The sequence below is a fragment of the Micromesistius poutassou genome, assembly GCF_964030765.1.
Source record: "Micromesistius poutassou genome assembly, chromosome: 17".
Taxonomy (NCBI): domain Eukaryota; kingdom Metazoa; phylum Chordata; class Actinopteri; order Gadiformes; family Gadidae; genus Micromesistius; species Micromesistius poutassou.
This window is the reverse complement of record NC_140287.1, coordinates 16,933,310-16,946,768: the sequence shown is the minus strand read 5'-3', so window position 1 is coordinate 16,946,768 and position 13,459 is coordinate 16,933,310. Positions and strand designations below refer to the sequence as shown.

Below are 13,459 nucleotides of genomic sequence, written 5' to 3'. Positions count from 1 at the left end.
GGCACCGCGAGGCAGGGGCCCGCTGGGAACATATGTCCCACATTACCGGGTATCGGCCCGGGCCCGTCACTACCTGCACTACTGCATTACTGAGTAGTACTGGTCTTAATCAGTACTACACTCATTACCTACACTCATTACCTACACTCATTACTGAGTAGGACTGGTCCTAATCACTACTACACTCATTACCTACACTCATTACTGAGTAGGACTGGTCCTAATCACTACTACACTCATTACTGAGTAGGACTGGTCTGGGGTCAGTACTACACTCATTACTGAGTAGGACTGGTCTGGGGTCAGTACTATAGGACTGGTCTGGGTCAGTACTATAGGACTGGTCTGGGGTCAGTACTATAGGACTGGTCTAGGGTCAGTACTACACTCATTACTGAGTAGGACTGGTCTGGACTATAGGGCCAGTAGGGCTTTATTATAGGGACAGTAGGTAGGGCTTTATTATAGGGCAGTAGGGCTTTATTATAGGGCAGTAGGGCTTTATTATAGGGCAGTAGGGCTTTATTATAGGGCAGTAGGGCTTTATTATAGGGACAGTAGGTAGGGCTTTATTATAGGACAGTAGGGCTTTATTATAGGGCAGTAGGGCTTTATTATAGGGCAGTAGGGCTTTATTATAGGGCAGTAGGGCTTTATTATAGGGCCAGTAGGGCTTTATTATAGGCCAGTAGGGCTTTATTATAGGGCAGTAGGGCTTTATTATAGGGCAGTAGGGCTTTATTATAGGGCCAGTAGGGCTTTATTATAGGGCAGTAGGGCTTTATTATAGGGCAGTAGGGCTTTATTATAGGGCCAGTAGGGCTTTATTATAGGCCAGTAGGGCTTTATTATAGGGCAGTAGGGCTTTATTATAGGGCAGTAGGGCTTTATTATAGGGCAGTAGGGCTTTATTATAGGGCAGTAGGGCTTTATTCATGGCTGAAATCAACCCAAGCATGTACCCATCATGCATGGACTGTTGTCTTAATGTTGTGATATCATGTTGTCTTCGTGTCCTCATGTTGTGCTGATGTCCTTGTTGTTGTGGTGTCCTAAATGTTGTGATTTTATTGTTTGTATTGTGTTGTTGTTGTTGTTGTTGTTGTGTTTTACTGCTTTAAAACCGTGTGTTATTGTTTTTATACTTCAGTGTCAGGTTTCCCTTTTGACAGAGATGCTATCCTCTGTCTCCTGCCCGGCGACTACAGATGTAAACGAGCTTATGGCTAACTCTGGCGCTGTTAATGAACTGTGCATTGTCCCTGTCAAATAAACAAATAAATAAATAAATATTATTGGGCTTTATTATATGGCCAGTAGGTAGGGCTTTATTAGGGCTACAGGTTAAGGGATGTATTATAGGCCTACAGTAGGTACTATATGACTGTATTATAGGCCTACAGTAGGTACTATATGACTGTATTATAGGCCTACAGTAGGTACTATATGACTGTATTATAGGCCTACAGTAGGTACTATATGACTGTATTATAGGCCTACAGTAGGTACTATATGACTGTATTATAGGCCTACAGTAGGTACTATATGACTGTATTATAGGTCTACAGTAGGTACTATATGACTGTATTATAGGCCTACAGTAGGTACTATATGACTGTATTATAGGCCTACAGTAGGTACTATATGACTGTATTATAGGCCTACAGTAGGTACTATATGACTGTATTATAGGCCTACAGTAGGTACTATATGACTGTAGGGCCTACAGTATATACTGTGATAGGCTGTACAAGGCCTACAGGTTACACACATTATGATGGGGAGTAATTGTAGGACTGTATACAGTAGATAATATAGGACTGTATTTTAGGGACTACAGTAGATGAAATATAATTATTATATCCCTCCAGTAGATTATATATATTATATATATTATTATTTATATATGACAGTATTAAAGTTTTACAGTAAATAATACAGGTCTGTTTTATAGGACCTACAGTAAATTTTATAACTAAATAAATTTTATGACTGTTGTATTAGCATATACCGTAGATTATGTTTGACTGTATTATCGGCCTACTAGATAAAATTGCACTGAATTATAGGCCTATAGATGATATAGGACTGTATTTTAGGCCTTATACAGTAGATGATATAGGACTGTATTTTAGGGCCTACAGTAGATGATATAGGACTGTATTTTAGGGCCTACAGTAGATGGGTAGGTTAGATAGGTTTTAAAGATTTAAAATAAGACTTGATTATAGGCTCTACATTATCCTACTAATGGTAGTAGATTATATTAGGGCCTACTGGTTTTCTTTATTCATAATTTCGAGTGAAGAACATTTCATAAAACGCCTGCTGCTTTCTGCCAGATCGCTCAATTTCCGTTGGTCGTCATCTCCACCAACAGCCTGTCTGTGGTGACCTGTCTGTGGTGACCTGTCTGTGTTGACCTGTCTGTGGTGACCTGTTTGTGGTGACCTGTTTGTGTTGACCTGTCTGTGGTGACCTGTCTGTGGTGACGTTACTGTGGCGACCTGTTTGTGGTGACCTGTCTGTGGTGACGTTACTGTGGTGACCTGTTTGTGGTGACCTGTCTGTGGTGACGTTACTGTGGTGACCTGTCTGTGGTGACCTGTTTGTGGTGACCTGTTTGTGGTGACCTGTTTGTGGTGACCTGTCTGTGGCGACATGTGGTGACCTGTCTGTGGTGTCTGTCCTGTCGGTCACTTCGCACTAGAGGGGTCACTAGAGGGGTCCCCCGGAGCAGAGTGGTCACTAGGGGTCACTAGAGGGGTCACTAGAGGGGTCCCCAGGACCAGAGGGGTCACTAGAGGGGTCACCCGGAGCAGAGGAGTCACTAGAGTGGTCACTAGAGGGGTCCCCAGGACCAGAGGGGTCAGTAGAGGGGTCCCCAGGACTAGAGTGGTCACTAGAGGGGTCCCCAGGACTAGAGTGGTCACTAGAGGGGTCCCCAGGACTAGAGGGGTCAGTAGAGGGGTCCCCAGGACTAGAGGGGTCAGTAGAGGGGTCCCCAGGACTAGAGTGGTCACTAGAGGGGTCCCCAGGACTAGAGGGGTCAGTAGAGGGGTCCCCAGGACCAGAGGGGTCAGTAGAGGGGTCCCCAGGACTAGAGGGGTCAGTAGAGGGGTCCCCAGGACCAGAGGGGTCAGTAGAGGGGTCCCCAGGACTAGAGGGGCCCCTCGCAGTAGAGGGGTCACTCGCGCTAACATATCAATAAAGAGCTGAGGGGCGTGATATGAGATCTGATCTCTTTATGAAATATAGGATCCACTAAGCCTCACTGCCGACAAATTAAAAGAATCGTTCATTTAATTCACAGCACTGATTTCTATATTAATTTCAATTTTCTAATGCACGCTATATAGGGTTTTCTATTTGACATGAGGCCATTTAATAAAGTGAATTATAAATTAAAGTAAAATATGGAAATGATTGGAAATACAAGGGATGGTGGAGATCGTGTGAGTAAAGCCGTGGTTAACATAGCGCCAGTAATAAATACCTCATCATATAAAAGCTAAATGGACGCTTTACAGCCTCGATTAGAGTCACTACAACACTTAAACAATTATTACCTCACCAAAACCATAAATAATGCAAACCCTTGAGGTACGGATGATTGAATTAAACCGACTAATTGATGAGTCGCGAGCTCACCGCTTCAATCCGCCCGGATATCCACGCGCTCTCCGCTCGCGCCGTGCCTTTGCACCGTGGGAGCCAATCAGAACCTCCGGCCAATTAAGGTAATTAAACCCATTTCACGGTTCCTCGGCCAAATGCCGTGTAAATACCGGATCAAAGTGGACGTGTTCCGGTTCAGCCGGCTCCGTGTAGGGCGACGCGACACAAAGAGACGCCTGTGGTTCTCCTTATGAAGCTTTCTACTTTAGATTATAGGGCTGTGTGTAGTATTGTGAACCCTTTATACTTTAGATTAGGGCTGTGTGTCGTAGTATAAAGCCTTTCTACATTAGATTAGGGCCGTGTGTAGTATTATGAACCCTTTATACTTTAGATTAGGGCTGTGTGATATCGGGGATTCCCTGATTCCGTGTTTCTGTTGGGTTTGGCTGTGGCCGCCGCGCAGCCCCGGGGGATGAAGACATTAAAGAACCGCAAAACACCGATTAACATTTTCTATTGTTACGTCCGTCCCGCAAATCATTTAAAACAATATTTAAATAAAAAGAAAGAAAATAGCAAAAACAACAACGGCCTAAAATAGGAGCTATATAGGCTTTAAGTTCAAGTTGAGGAAGTCATATAGTAATGTAATTATCGTGTAAATAAGCAGTTTTATACATTATACAACAATCACTTTTTATTTAAAAGGAGCAATAATAAGTTAAGAACATGCAAAGTCTTCCAAAGCAACAAAGTGAATCCACAGCAAAGATCACTTCTGAACGGAATGGTTTCGATCTCTTTAAACACATTTTAAGCGCTTCTTGGTGCGGACGGTGTTTTAAATATTTCAGGAATTTAAATACGTTTGAACTTAAACGTCTTGACGGAGTTTTAAATGTGTTCGAACACATTTAAAACGCTTCTTCGGGGGGATTTTTTTTTTGTTGTAAGCTTGGACACATTTCAAAATCCAAACGAGGCGCTTGCGGAGAGCAGATCGGGTCTCTGAGGGTCTGGAGGAGGAGGACCACGACTCGGGACCTTCTGAAGTGGACTTTAGATAAAACATGAACAACATTTTCAACACAGGGTGCGGTATAAATCCCGGGTCCATGCAACGATCCCCCGCGTCCCCCCCCCGTCCCCGTCCCCCCCGTCCCCCCCCCTCCCCGCGCAGCTCCTTCTCCGCGCGCCCTACGACGCGTTCAGCACCGGTCTGGAGTACACGCCCTGGTAGTAGCTGGCCTCTAACGCGTCCGCCGCCGGCGCGCGTCCGCCGAGCGACAGCCCCGCGGACCCGCCCGAGCCGTACGAGTACTGCTGCAGCGCCTGCAGCTCGTAGGCCTTCAAGTCCAGCTTGTGCTGCTGCTCCGGGGAGGCCATGAGGTTGTGGATGGAGAAGGGGTGGTTGAAGGGGTAGTGGGGGTCGCCCTTCAGATGCTGGAAGTCCTGCGCCATCGCGTGCGGCAGCGGCGGCGGCGGCAGAGAGAGGGCCGTGACCCCCGCCGAGTGGTGGTGGATCTGTGATCCGGCGACCTTGAGGTCGCCAGGGGCCGCTCGGCTGGCCCGGTGGTCCTGGCCGGGGGGGCTGGGGTCCATAGGGTCCACTTTGATCCGGTGCAGGGACCCCTCGGCGGCCGCGGGGGAGGAGGAGGCGCCGCCGCCCGCCTCCTTCTTCCCTTCGCCTTTGGTCGACAACTTTTTGTCGCACTTGAAGCGCTTCTGCCGGCGCAGGTAGCAGCCGTTCTCGAACATGTTCCCCGAGTCCGGGTGCAGCGCCCAGTAGGAGCCCTTGCCCGGCTTGTCCGGCGACCGCGACACCTTCACGAAGCAGTCGTTGAAGGAGAGCGAGTGCCGGATGGAGTTCTGCCAGCGCTGCTGGTTGTGGCGGTAGTAGGGGAACAGGTCCATGATCCACTGGTAGATCTCGCTCAGGGTCAGCATCTTGCTGGGCGCCTGCTGGATCGCCATGGTGATGAGGGAGATGTAGGAGTAGGGCGGCTTGGCGTGCGGGTAGCTCCGCCGGAACGCCTTGTTGCCCCCGCCGCGGCTCAGCGGGCCGCCCTGGCCGCCGTAGGACACGGTGGACGACATGGTGGGACTCAGGCCGCCGTAGTGCGTCAGCGCGCTCATGGACGCCTGCTGGGCGGCCGCCGCCGCCATGGAGCTCATGTTGGTCGGGCTGAGCGTCGCGCCCATGCCCCCGGGGCCCGGGGCCATGGGGCCCGGCCCGGGGTTGGGGTTGTTGGGGTTGTGGCCCGGGCTGAGGCCCGTGTTGGAGTAGGACATGTTGAAGGAGCCCGCGGTCATTGAGCCCATGTAGCCGTTCATCATGCCGCCTGACGTCATGGGCGAGTACACCTGCGGACCGAGTGTATACTCATTAATACTACTGATTATAAATACTTTGTTGTAGTAGCACTCATTATTATATATACTTTACACCCATTAATGCTTATACTCATTAATACATTACACTCATTGTACTTATTATAAATACGACTTAATTAGAGGCCTAGTTATACTCATTAATATTTATTACGAATACGACTTAATTATAGCCTATATACTCATTGACTCATTACTACTTATTATAAATACGACTTAATTATAGTTATACTCATTAATAGGCCTACTTATTATAAATCCAACTTAATTATAGTTATAGGCCTACTAATACGTTACACTCTTATAATGAGTAAAACTATAATGCATTACAATCATAAATACTGTTACTTTTCTCCTAAATACTATTTATAATACTCATTAATAATACCTGTTATACTCATTAATACTGATTTTACTCAACACATCCTATTATACCCATAAACACAAATTATTTTAGGCTAATAATACTATTATATTATTTATTATCCTATTAAATAGTACTTATTGTCCTATTATATAGTACATATTGACCTATTAAATAGTACTTAATATCCTATTAAATGATACTTCTACTTTTAAAGACTACTGATAATAGGCTTCAAATACTATCACATTATTTATTATCATAATAAATAGTACTACTAATAATACAACTTATTATAGTACTAATACCTAATAAATAGTACCTATAATACTAACAGTATTATACTCACACTATGAATTATGCTTTAACTATTTATTGTACTAATAGCCTACTACTAATTAATCTTATTACACTAATATTTTTTATACTAATACTATAATGCTCACAGGATACATATTACGTTATAATATTTATCCTTCATTGTGATGCTATAATAGGCCTGAATAAATAATAATAATAATAACAATAAATTATATTTATTATTTTATATTATGCTATATATTACTCTATTATACTCAGGCCTACAATTTATTTAATCTCATATTATAGGCTACTTATATGCCTACACTATTGATTATACTCCTGATTACACTACAATGTTTTATATTTACATCTTATGTTTATTGTACTGATGCTATTTTCTAATGCTATTTTCTAATGCTATTTATAGGCTAATACAGATATTGACTAATTAGCCTATAATTTATTATAGGCTTATTAATTCTCACGTTATACAGAACTAAACGCTCGTTTGCACTCCGGTCAAAAACGATGTTCTAGTGCAGTATTATTTTACACTAAACTCTTTGACAGGCCTTCACATAAAGTGGTCCTCTATATAATCCTCCTCTCCTCTCCTCTCCTCTCCTCTCCTCTCCTCTCCGGTCCTATGCATCATCCCAGCTTCTTCAGGATATCACATGAATGACTATAATCTATAAGGCTTTACACTACTCATGAATGATTGTAATAATCTATAAAGTAACGCTTTGCACTCCTCATGAATGATTGTAGCCTAATAATCTATAACGTAACGCTTTACACTCCTCATGAATGATTATAATAATCTATAAAGTAAAGCTTCACTACTCATGAATGATTATAATAATCTATAAGGTAGGCTAACGCTTCACACTTTACACACTGATGAAAAGAAAGGAGAACTATTTCAACCAGTTCACCAAATCTTCAGCCGGAATCTGTTAAGATCGCTCCTGTGAAGCTAAATCCTCCTGAGCGGTCTCTCTCCCTGTCTCTCTCCCTGTCTCTCTCTCTCTCTCTCTCTCTCTCTCTCTCTCTCTCTCTCTCTCTCTCTCTCTCTCTCTCTCTCTCTCTCTCTCTCTCCCGGTCTGTGGTCTCTCTCTCCCCTCAGTCTCTCTCCCTGTCTCTCCGCCTGTCTCTCCTCCGGAGACTCCGTCCTAACAGGTGTCTCGGCTCCGCTGTCTCCTCAAAGGTCCCCAACGAGTTCACGTGGAACCGGAAAAAAACATTTCGTCCTAATTCTCAACACGGATCATCATTAGAAACGGATTAAAGGTCCCACCTCTGGTGCCTCGCTGTAGTAGTTGTTCCAGTCCGGAGTCTCATGGCCTTCCATCTTCACGGCAGCCCGCATAGTGGCGCTGAGCCCCGGCGAGGACTCGGCAGACCCCGGCCCCCCCCGCCCCCCCCCCCCCGGCCCAGCCCCGCTTCTCTCTCCGCTCCCCCCGGCCAATCACAGCCCGGCTATCTCTCCTACCGCTCCCCCCCGGCCAATCACAGCCCGGCTATCTCTCCTACCGCTTCCCCCCGGCCAATCACAGCCCGGCTATCTCTCCTACCGCTTCCCCCCGGCCAATCACAGCCCGGCTATCTCTCCTACCGCTTCCCCCCGGCCAATCACAGCCCGGCTAACTTTACTAGCGCTCCCCCTGGCCAATCAGGGCCCAGGACGCGGAGCGGCAGCGCGGGACCGGGACTCCGTAAAAACATATCGCCGAACACGTCTCAGCCCCCTCCGGTCCCCCTCTCTCTCCCCCCCCCCCCCCCACTCCCTCCCTCTCTCCCCCTCACCGGCCCTCCGGTCCCCCTCTCTACCCCTCTCTCACCCTCTCTCCCTCCCTCTCTCCCCCTCACCGGCCCTCCGGTCCCCCTCTCTCCCCCTCTCTCCCTCCCTCTCTCCCCCTCACCGGCCCTCCGGTCCCCCTCTCTCCCCCTCTCTCCCCCTCTCTCCCTCCCTCTGTCCCCATCACCGGCCCTCCGGTCCAGCAGCCCTCGGTCTGTGAGCTGCTCACCTCCATATGATTGATGGATTTATGGATTCATAAATCGATTTCTCTGGGCCTCTGCGGGTCTTTGGGAGCAAGAGCTGCAGTCTGAAGACCACGAAGAACACGTGAGGTGTTCTCTATCAACGAAATGATGAAATGTCATTTATTCAGCACATCACCTTAAGGACGCTCTCTGTCCTTAACTTATCCTTGGGACTCTACGTTTTATTGTTTGAAAGGGATTGTTTTACTTTGTCCCACGTAAACACTGAGTTAAAGCAGAGCTGAACGAATTATGCAAACGCGATCAGTTGGGTTCCGCTTGAATTCAGAACAGAACGGAAGAGGTTCCGTTGAAACTTTAGACTTTATAATTTTAGAGACTGACATCTATAGTTTAATTAGGCTACCTTTTAAAGTGCGTTTCCCGTTGAATTCAAAGCTTTAATAACATAACATAACAAGTCGATTTAAACATCTATTAACATAATAAGTATAAAATGTTGATTCAACATTTAATAACATAGTGGTTCTAACATGTTGATTCAAACCTTTAATAGAATGTTGATTTAAACTTGTAGCCTAATAACATAACAGGTATAACATGCTTATTTATTTAAACCTTTAACAATTTAAAACCTTAATGTTAAGATATTAAAGGTTTGAATCGTATAATAAAAGGATGATTTAACCCGTTAATAATATGTTTATTTTAAACCTCTAATTGGCCAAAAGCTTAATGAGCTAAGTGATCGATTATATGATTGGTATATCAGCTATGTGTGATATTGAGGTGGATCGGAAGGCCTACTCGTTGACTATATTAGGTTCTATATACAGGCTTCTTCTTGTACAGTAGGCTAGGACTTGTTCATGATAAATGCAATATTAATGATAATAATAATGATATTATAATGCTCTTAATAATACAAACAATAATGAGACTAAATCGATTGATAATATTAACATTAATTCTAATCATATAATAATAATAATAATAATAATAATAATAATAATAATAATTCGTAATAATACTCATGTCACAGTAAACAAATGCATGTAAAAAACATAAAATATTGAAGAAGATAGTTAATATATTATTATTTTTAATGATATTATTATATCATTATAAATAATAATAAAAAGCATAAAACACATAATTTGGTTTATTTATCTTAAAAGGGTGTGTGTGTGAGCGTGTGTGTGTGTGTGTGTGTGTGTGTGTGTGTGTGTGTGTGTGTGTGTGTGTGTGTGTGTGTTTTGTCCGCGTTGGGCCTTTTCTCCATGGGGCCCCCTGCAGGCTACACATCCTCACTACACTATACTAGCATCAGATGTAATATAGTACAGTAGTAGTACCTACCCCTAAGTACAACAACACTATAGTATCAGGTACTTCTGGTACTAGTATTAATACTACACTGATCAGAAGTATTCAATACTATAGTATACCATATAAGCATGATACCATTGACAAAACACTGATAGGTTCCTAACATAAACACACCTCTGTGTTCTTAGCTCTACTGTAGCATTAATACACTTTAGTGTTTGTAGCTCTACTGTAGCGTAAACACACTTTAGCGTTTGTAGCTCTACTGTAGCGTAAACACACTTTAGTGTTTGTAGCTCTACTGTAGTGTAAACACACTTTAGCGTTTGTAGCTCTACTGTAGCGTTAATACACTTTAGTGTTTGTAGCTCTACTGTAGCGTTAATACACTTTAGCGTTCATAGCTCTATTGTAGCGTAAACACACTTTAGCGTTTGTAGCTCTACTGTAGCGTTAATACACTTTAGCGTTTGTAGCTCTACTGTAGCGTTAATACACTTTAGCGTTCATAGCTCTATTGTAGCGTAAACACACTTTAGCGTTTGTAGCTCTACTGTAGCGTTAATACACTTTAGCGTTTGTAGCTCTACTGTAGCGTTAATACACTTTAGCGTTTGTAGCTCTACTGTAGCGTAAACACACTTTAGCATTCATAGCTCTGCTTATTGTCTTGTTTGTATGCTTGTTCATAGTTCCTGTAGATCAAAGGCTCTGCCAAATGACAGGATATCAGAGTAAACCGAATGGGCCAAGCAGCTTCCTCCAGAGGACAGGAAGAGAAGCTTATAAACAATCACTACTTCCTGTCTGCCCAACATGGCCGTCTGTCTGTCTGCCTGCCTGTTTGGTATCTGATGCTGGTGTAATTAGTGGTGGAATACACACACACACACACACACACACACACACTCACAAATACGCACACTCACACACAAAAACACAAAAACACACACACACACACACACACACACACACATACACACATACACAAACACACACGCACAAACACGCACACACACACACACGCACACGCACACACACGCACACGCACACACACACACAGTATATTCAACAGCACCACATATAGCTCAGAGTTTTACATTTTATTTTAATTTATTTGACAGTAGACAAGATGGCTGTAAACGTTGTATTGACTTACAAAAAAGTGGTTTTACATTTTAAATACAATACACCTAAGATGTTTTTTTTTACAGAACATTGATCATATAAGAAGTGAACCACTTAAATAACCCTAACTCTATTTAATAAAAAAAGATTTGCATTTATAGAGAAATATACTGACCAACCCAATCCACATGAGATTATATACAAGCTTACCCCAACAAGCACCACAATAACCCAGCCCTAATATCTACCAACAACCGCCCAACTTCACCCTAAGCCAAACTAACCTTACATAACCTTACCCTAACCAAACTAACATAACATTACCTTACCCTAACCCAAACTAACATAACATAACCTTACCCTAACCAAACTAACATAACATTACCTTACCCTAACCCAAACTAACATAGCATAACCTTACCCTAACCAAACTAACATAACATTACCTTACCCTAACCCAAACTAACATAGCATAACCATACCCTAACCAAACTAACATAACATTACCTTACCCTAACCCAAACTAACCTTACATAACCTTACCCTAACCAAATATAACATAACATTACCTTACCCTAACCAAACTAACATAACATTACCTTACCCTAACCCAAACTAACCTTACATAACCTTACCCTAAGCCAAACTAACCTAACATAATCTTACCATAACCAAAATGAACCTAGCCCAACTTTAAAATATCATCTCAGCTGACCCTGAACCAAGTTAACCCTAACCCAACCTATCCTTGCCTTACATAACCTAACCCGACCAATCCAACCAGGCTGTGTACCCTGACCCAGCCCTGGAACTAACCACCAGCTCGTTCACAGGTCAGGCAAGGGAGCGCCGGAACCCAACAGCTATCGCCGTCTCTCCTTCTCGTTGCTCGTCTCCATGGAATCCTTGCCGCCCGCCTCCTTGTTCTCCATCGCCATCTTCTCGGCCTTCCGGACCGCGCGGTCCTTGGACCGCCGGACCAGGCAGCACCACACCACCACCACCAGCACCACCAGCACCACCAGCACGGCCACAGCCACCAGCACCGGGACCATGAGCCCCGCCCAGGCCCCCTCCTCCACCTCCACCTGGCCGGCCCCGCTGGGAGAGGGAGGAGGAGGGACGGTGGTCCTGCTGCTCGCAGAACAAAGGGCGGCCGGGTCCAGAGGCGAGCCGAGGTGCTGCCACCGTCCGCGGGAGCAGTGGATCTGGGGCTGGGCCCCGGACCAGCACTCCACCGTCAGCACCGCCGGGTCCTCGGGGTGCTTCAGGAGCCAGCGGGCCCCGGAGATGGTGGGGTTGTGGCAGCGCCTGGTGACCCCGGGACCGGGCACCTTGGCGGGTTCGGGTCCCGGATCGGGCCTCGGTTTAGACGTCGGTTCTGGGTCTTGTTCTGCTCCTGGTTGTGGTCCTGGTTCAGCTTCAGGCTTCGGTTTAGGTTCTGGTTTTGTGTCCTTTGCTCCTGGTCCAAGTCCTGGTCCAGGTCCAGGTGTAGGGTCGAGGATGGTGGTGGTGGGGGCGGCGAGGGTGGTGGTGGTGGTGGTGGTGGTGGGGGCGGCGAGGGTGGAGGCGGCGGCGGCGGTTGCGGTTGCGGTGACGACCAGGGTGGTCGGGGGCTCCGTCTCCGCTCCGAGGAGGGCGGGGCTGGTCAGCGGGGGGTCCGCGTGTCCGCGCGTCCGCTTGCAGATGAAGGCCAGGCCCTCCCTGCAGGGCCGGGACAGCAGCCCCCAGCGGCCCAGGCCCGACCCGTCGGCCTGGGCCTTCAGCGCCGCGCAGCGCGCCGTGCACGTCTCCGCCGGCTCCTCCCACCAGCGCCCCGGCCCCGCCCAGCGCTCCCCGCCGTCCGACAGCCACCTGAAGCCCCGCAGCGGGAGGTGGGGGACCACGCACTCGCTCTTGATCTTCCTCAGGCCCACCCAGAAGGCCTGGGGCTCCGCGGGCTCCGCGGACCCCTGCAGCCCGGCCTCCAGGCGCCGCAGCACCTCGGACACCTCCAGCGCGGTGGGGAGCTCGGCCAGGCTGCCCCCCCCAGAGCAGCCCTCCATGGCCTTGTCGAAGCTCACCTCCTCCCTGTGGATCTCGTACACCACCACGGGCCCCCCGGACCCCCCGGACCCCCCGGGCCCTCCAGAAGTCATGCCCAGCAACGAGAGCGCCAGCAGGACCCTCCACACCGGACCACGCTCCATCTCTCTCTGCTCTGCCCGTCGGCTCGGACCGTCCAACCAACACACACACACACTCACCAGTGGCTCCTCCCCTTTCCCCCTGCAGGACAGGAAGTCTGGTCTTAAGCGATTGTCTCAGCTTCCT

General features: G+C 46.7%; 3 protein-coding genes across 3 annotated transcripts in view; 1 reads left to right on the top strand and 2 right to left on the bottom strand.

Annotated features, from left to right (window-relative positions):
- The window catches only part of mipol1 (mirror-image polydactyly 1), a gene marked incomplete at its 3' end in the record, with an annotated part of 15,741 nt that extends 13,333 nt beyond the window's left edge, over positions 1-2,408 (top strand). The window contains exon 10 of the mRNA XM_084482165.1: positions 2,343-2,408. Coding sequence (XP_084338291.1) covers positions 2,343-2,408 — 66 coding nt within the window. The remainder of the gene's footprint in view (positions 1-2,342) is intronic.
- A 2,410-nt stretch (positions 2,409-4,818) lies between these two features.
- foxa1 (forkhead box A1) lies at positions 4,819-8,051 on the bottom strand (the record flags this gene model as incomplete). The annotated part of the gene is made up of 2 exons (XM_084482164.1): positions 4,819-5,985; positions 7,980-8,051. The coding sequence occupies 2 exons, from the start codon at positions 8,049-8,051 to the stop codon at positions 4,819-4,821; spliced, it is 1,239 nt and encodes a 412-aa protein (XP_084338290.1).
- Positions 8,052-11,106: 3,055 nt separating this feature from the next.
- On the bottom strand, positions 11,107-13,335 carry clec14a (C-type lectin domain containing 14A; the record flags this gene model as incomplete). The annotated part of the gene is made up of 2 exons (XM_084482163.1): positions 11,107-11,684; positions 11,716-13,335. The coding sequence occupies one exon, from the start codon at positions 13,333-13,335 to the stop codon at positions 12,010-12,012; it is 1,326 nt and encodes a 441-aa protein (XP_084338289.1). The 3' UTR covers positions 11,107-11,684; positions 11,716-12,009.
- Positions 13,336-13,459: the final 124 nt, after the last annotated feature.